Source organism: Orycteropus afer, unplaced genomic scaffold (genome assembly GCF_000298275.1).
Source record: "Orycteropus afer afer isolate SDZICR_OR568_19922 unplaced genomic scaffold, OryAfe1.0 scaffold00264, whole genome shotgun sequence".
Lineage (NCBI taxonomy): Eukaryota > Metazoa > Chordata > Mammalia > Tubulidentata > Orycteropodidae > Orycteropus > Orycteropus afer.
In genome coordinates, this window is record NW_006921851.1 from 4,718,402 (window position 1) to 4,725,097 (window position 6,696).

Below are 6,696 nucleotides of genomic sequence, written 5' to 3' on the forward strand. Positions count from 1 at the left end.
TTCCTTCCGAGGAGTGGCTGGTGGGTTTGAACCGCCAGCCGTCTGGTTAGCAGGCAAGTGTCTTAGCCACTATGCTACCAGAGCTCCCTTTGTGTAGGGAGTTGGAAATGGGACATATTAGTTAGGGCTCATGGCTTCTTCAGTGATTTTTGCTACTGGAAAGAGCCATGGAAGATACCTTATAACCATCCTTCATTCCTGGCTAAAGGCCAAGCCCTGAGCCGGCCTTAAAAATGCATTTTACTTGTGACTTTTTAAGGTGACAAAAACATTTTAGTACAATTTGGTGAGACCATGGGCAGCCACTTGTTAATGGGTTTTCATGGCCACAATAACCTGGCTAAGGTAGTTGAAAAGATTTCTTTCTTTCTGTTTTTTTTTTAGCTTTCTAATAGTTCTTTTCAATTCAACAATTAGAGTAGTTAAAGCCCATTTTAGTTTATCAAAAATCTGATAATATTAGAGGTGAAATTTCTTTCTAAAGACACTCAGGGAAGAATTTGAGTAGATCCCCAAACAAAAAACAAGATCACTAATGGCTTTTCATAGCCTTTTGCTCTTCTCATTCTTCTTACTTTTCTATTTCCCATATCTAATCCCAAGTCCAAATGGGTACAGGGAGAGCTATTTTAGGAGTTAAGTAAGAGGACAATGGTCTCTTTCTGCTCAGTGCTAGCTGTCTTTCCTAAAGATAGCATTGGACAGGAAATGATGTCCCTAATATTGTACAGTCTCTTACCCTAGTTACAGGGATGGAGAAGTGCATTTTCCACATATTGGGTCTTTGTGACCCCTGCTTACATATCAGCATGGTTAGGATTTCACCATTGAGACATACCAACTTACCTGGGCAAGTGCCTGACAGAAGACAGTTCTGTAGGTACTTACCTGATTCAGAAAGAGTAGGGCCCAATCTATTATTCAAGGCAAGAGGGTCTTGAAATCAGTCATTGTGGTTCCTTAAAGGATTCCTTATATATATATGTATTTTCCCTGTATACACTTTTCTCAGATGATATTTTCTCTAAGAAAGTTTAATTGTGATATTCTTAATTTCACTTTCATTGTCCTCAATAATATCCTACAGCCTGAAAGAAAACAAATTTTATCTTTTATGCAGATCTCCTAGGACATTTAATGTGGCTTCTTCCCTTTCCTCACTCTTCCCATACACAAATTTCTGATGTGGTCACTTAAAAATATTAGCATGATGGAAGGAAAGTGGACATCAAGTATGTTTCATTTGAAAAAATTTCTCTCTAGCTAATTCAGATATGCTGCCTATATTAGTGTCTTAGGGCTGCCATAACAAATTACCGCAAACTGGTTAGCTTCAATAATAGAAATTTATTCTGCTACAATTCCGGAGTCTAGAAGTCTGAAATGAAGATGTTGGCAAGACCATGTTCCCTCTGACCCTCTTAGAGAAGCACCTTCCTTCTCTCTTGTAGCTTCTGATAGCCTTGGACATTCATTAGCTTGCAGCATCATCACTCCAGTTTCTGCCTCCATCTTCACATGATTGTCTTCCCCATGTGTCTGTGTTTATGTCAAGATTTCCCTGTTCTTATCAAGACACCAGGCTTATTGGATAAAGACACACCTAGTCCAGTGTGACCTCAACCTAAGTACATTAGCAAAGACCTTATTTCCAAGTAAGGTCACATTCTGAGGTTGCATGGACATAAATTCTTGGAGGACACTCTCCAACCCAGTATCCCCCTTTCTCCCCAGTATCACACTTCTGAAAAGGTTCAGGTATTAATTGAGAGACCTTTCCCCTAGTGATTATGTAAGGCAGAACAAATAAAGATCCAATGTTAATTTCACCTTAGATGAAAAATAACTATGAAAAGTTAGTTTGACAATTTATCCAATTTGTTTTGGTTTCCTGAGGGAGCAAATGGAACCTGAATTTTTTTGTCTTCACTTGGCTTTAATTGAGGAAAAGTACTGAGAGGAAGAATTTTTGACACAGAAAAGAAAAAAATATATATATAGTATAAACTTTTTTAATTGCATTAACTTGGATTAGTATCTTTTCATATAGATTGAAGTGATTAGACATATGGAGATTTTGTTATGGGGCAATTTACTGGAAAAATATGGGTGGAGTATGTCATCAACAGGAAACCCTTTGCTTTGTCTTTTAGAATGTCGTTCTTTCAGGAGGTTCGACAATGTTCAGGGATTTTGGACGTCGACTACAGAGAGATTTAAAAAGAGTGGTGGATGCCAGATTAAAACTTAGTGAAGAGCTCAGTGGTGGCAGAATAAAGGTAGGAGACCAGGATGGAGACATACATGTTCATGAAAGGAGTTGCTGCACTGGAGTTGACTTGACGCTCCCCAACACCCAATTAAAGAAGCTTGTCTGACTAGCAGGAAATAAAAACACACAAAAACCGCTTTCTTAGCCATACTCTGAAATTACATCCGGGGCTTCATTGCCTGAACCCATTCTAAGTATGTAGTTAAAACTGATAAACCTAGTACGCTGTAACAACAGTTTTAAGCTCTCATTGACCCATGTTTGCCAGCAATTTTCTTTTGTATTGTAAGAGATGAGGCATGTAGTGAAATGACCAGTGTCCTGGGAGAGGGGATTGATCTATAGTGAAGATCTTTAATATCCCTTAGAAATGTTCTCATTAAACTAAAACCACTAATATTCACAGGTAATTACAATGTGTTTCTCTAACATATAATTCTTTTTTTTTTCTTTCCTAACATATAATTCTTAACTAGCTGGTGATTTTATTTGGTCTTCTAACTAGGATTGGATTTTAATACAGTAAGTGGGAGAAAACATGTTCAGTCCTTACTGGGAAGAGAGACTGCTAAAATGGAGTCATATTTTTTTAAAGATACAGTTTCATTTAGTATTTTTGGGACAGTTATTATTATTTAATATTATCTCTACAGTGCTGATACATCTAGTTTGATCAAAAAAATCAATTAGGTCAGTTGATTGGATTTTTTTCATTTTTTAGTGATTTTAGTATTGTTGAAAGATAACCTTTACTTGACTTGCACCATTTATTCATCTGAACCTGCCTAGAGTCAGGGACTAAGGGGGGGGGGGAGATGTTGCAGCCGGAGAAACTGAGAAGGCAGCTTTGTAATACAGTGATGTTATAGCAAGACATAAACGTAGTTGGGAAGGATGCTGTGTCATTAAGATGCAAGGAAGACCCCTGCATTTTCCTGTACCTAAAATGAAATCATCTTCATGTCAGCTTAAAGATTATTACAATAAAAAATTTATTTGTTCTGCTTGAACTAAATATATACTACTTTCTTTTCCAGCCTAAGCCCGTGGAGGTTCAGGTGATAACACATCATATGCAGCGCTATGCTGTGTGGTTTGGAGGTTCAATGCTTGCCTCAACTGTAAGTCTTTTTCTAGGTTGTTCTATATTTTCACTTCAGTGTTCTCTGCTGAATTTTAATAAATATTGTCCTATGAAGGTTAAACAGTGTATGTGCTCTGAATAGTGAAATATTATTTGTTTTTATCTGTGAAATATAGTAAATATTTTAATAATCTTTTTAATTGTACAGCTAGCTCATAAGTATTCTTGCTAATTAGGGCTTACAGAAAGAATGGAAAAATGAAATCCAAAGATAATCCAAAAAATCTTACACTGATCCTTAATTCCAGTACTTTTTCTAAGTAATTCTTTTTCCTTCAAACTTGTTAATAACTAGCAAATTGTTCTCAGCATACGGTTGGCCTTAAATAAATAGAAAGTGAATAAATTTTTAAAAAGAAAGAAAGCAATAATATACATACAATGGAATACTCTGTGATAAGGAAAACATGAGTTCCTGAAGCATCTTGGAACATGGTGAACCTGGAAGACATCACGTTGAGCAAAATAAGTCATTAACAAAAACAGATATTCTATGTTTTCACTTTTATGAAATGACATGAACAAGTACATACACAGAAACTAATATTCATTATTGGTTACCAGGGGCCAGGGGGTGGGAGTAGGGGATTCACACTCTATCACTATAGAAGTAGATTGCACAACCTTCCTTCCGAGCAGTGGCTTTTGGGTTTGAACCGCCAGCCTTCTGGTTAGCACTCAGATGCCTTAGGCACTATGCCACCAGAGTTCGCCTCTAGATAGTAGACACTTGTTATTTTTGGTGATGGGAAAGGTAATACTGAATGAGAGTGAAGTGTATACAGCATTACAAAAGTAAACAATGCTACCAAAAAGTACAGAAGAAAAAAAGACCAGGTGGTAATTGCTATTGTTGTTGTTGTTGTTGTTATGTGCCGTCGAGTCGGCCCCGACTCATAGCGACCCCTCCTTGGGTTTCCGAGGCAGTATAACTACGGAAGTAGGATTGCCCAACCTTCCTTCCGAGGAGTGGCTGGTGGGTTTGAACCGCCAGCCGTCTGGTTAGCAGGCAAGTGTCTCAGCCACTATGCTACCAGCGCTCCCCTGGTAATTGCTATGGGATATATAATTTTGAAACAATGGCAGAAACAACCATAAGGTATATGTGTGGGTATATATGTATGTTTGTAGGCATGTATGTATTATAGGTATGTATATATGTGTGTATATATGGTGTATGCACATGTATATATGCATCTATGTGACTATGTACATAGATTTATATAATAAAGCACATAGGGGGCACATGTACAGATATTTCTTAGACTTAACCAAACACTTCATGGGATTAGATTTCTGGGTTTGAAGGGTTAGGACTATAGTCTCATAGGACATCTCAGTCAACTGGCATAATATGTATCATTCAAAAAGTTATGTTCTGCGTCCTAATTTGGTGAGTAGTGTCTGGGGTCTTAAAACCTTGTGAGCAGCCATCTAAGATACTTATCTAATGCAAAAGAGAAAGAAGGAAACCATCGACTCAAAGAAGAAATTAGTTTATAGGATAAATAGCCTATATGATTCATGGCCTCATCTTCCTTGAGCCCAGAAGAAAATTACATGGTACCTGGCTACCACTACTGACCATTCTAACAAGGGCCGCAATAGAAGGTCCCTGATAGAATGGAATTAAAATGTGGAACAGAAACCCAAATTCCTTCATTAAAAAACAAAACAAAACAAAACAAAAAACAGATTTAGCAGAGTGGTTGGGACTGGAGGATTCCCAGAGATTATTTCCCTGAGATACTCTTCAAACTTTGAGCCAAAACTAATCCCTGAGGTCACCTTGTAGCTAAATTTAAAATTGGCTAAAAAAAAACAGGACGTATCACCCATAAGTACTGTGTTCCTTAAAAAAATCTATATGAGACCAAATGATCAAAAATTACTTTAAAAAGAATGTGAGAATATAAGAGGGCAGGAATGAAAACAAAACAACCAGAACAGAAATAATGAGCATATTCATGCATTATGAAGAATGTCACCAAACACTAGTGTAGAAATTGTCAGTTGGCAGCCTAAACTGCTGTATAAACCTTCAACAAAAACACAATAAAATGTTACTTTAAAAAATCTGCTTAGTAGTTCAGTCCATTGAAAAGGTCAAAATCATACGACAGAGGTCTGAAGATTTTCAATAAGTAAGAGTTTCTCGTTTGGTTAGTTTATTTAATTTTATTTCCCTTCTATAATGTTTACCTTTTCCTTCTAATTTCTGCTTTCTCTTAGCCGGAGTTCTTTCAGGTTTGTCATACCAAAAAAGACTATGAGGAATATGGCCCTAGCATTTGCCGTCACAACCCTGTCTTTGGAGTCATGTCATAATGTTTGCCTTGAGACAGTCCTTCAAGAAGCATCATGTTGGTGAAAGTGGCCTTCAGAACCAGAGGAGACCTTGGTCCTGTATATACTGGCATTTGGTGTCATGTTCAAGGAGCGTACTTGTACCTCGCACTGCATGAGGCACCCCAGGCCATCTGTGAGAGTCATTTCTGTGCTGAGTGTTTTCATGCCCATTTCTCATCCTTTCTATTCCCCCATTTTCTCTCCTCTCCACCTGAGCTTCTAGTTGACAAATCTCCTTCTGAAGGAATTCAGATGTCACTTTAAAAATTGTTAGGAAAAGCAATGCTAGAAAATGGCACAAGAAGCATTTTCCCAGGGACGAATGTGAGGTCTAAACCCTTTTCCTCCCAGACTATTTTTGTAAATAAAATGTTATACTCTTGAAATACAAATCAATGTTTATATTTCCTATCATTTTGTATTTTATGATATTTGGTACAAAATGGCCGATTCTAAGCACGAATAGATATTGATGTCATGGAGTGCTGTAACAAGAAGTTTTTAATTGTGAGGCATGTTCTCATATGTTTAATAGGCAAACAAAGTAAACAGCTAACTTTTTTGCCATGTTTGCTAGAAAATGATTATACTTTATTTGATGTAACGTGGAGTTTAAACACTAAACAATATTATATGAGAATTATTACAGATAATATATCTTTTAATTTTCTTGTTTGAACTTTATGGAATTGTTTTATAGAGATGATGGTTTGTTGTTGGTCAGTGTTGGATGAAATACTATCTTGCACCACTGTAATAAAAGCTATTAGAATCTTTACAAATACTTACTATAGTGTGGTGGTCTTTTGTTCTTTTTCCCTTTACTCATACATCTTTCAAAGAATATTGAGGTTTATCTTTTTCTCCCCTCAGTAGAGAATTTGATGATTAACATCAAGATTGTGGAAGAGAATTTCATAAAATGAGCACT

At 36.8% G+C, this 6,696-nt stretch overlaps 1 protein-coding gene across 1 annotated transcript in view; it reads left to right on the forward strand.

Annotated features, from left to right (window-relative positions):
- ACTR3B (actin related protein 3B) overlaps positions 1-5,744 on the forward strand; it is a 247,340-nt gene extending 241,596 nt beyond the window's left edge. Inside the window, exons 10-12 of the mRNA XM_042782219.1 lie at positions 2,154-2,279; positions 3,310-3,393; positions 5,649-5,744. Of these exons, the coding sequence (XP_042638153.1) occupies positions 2,154-2,279; positions 3,310-3,393; positions 5,649-5,744 (306 nt within the window). The remainder of the gene's footprint in view (positions 1-2,153; positions 2,280-3,309; positions 3,394-5,648) is intronic.
- Positions 5,745-6,696: the final 952 nt, after the last annotated feature.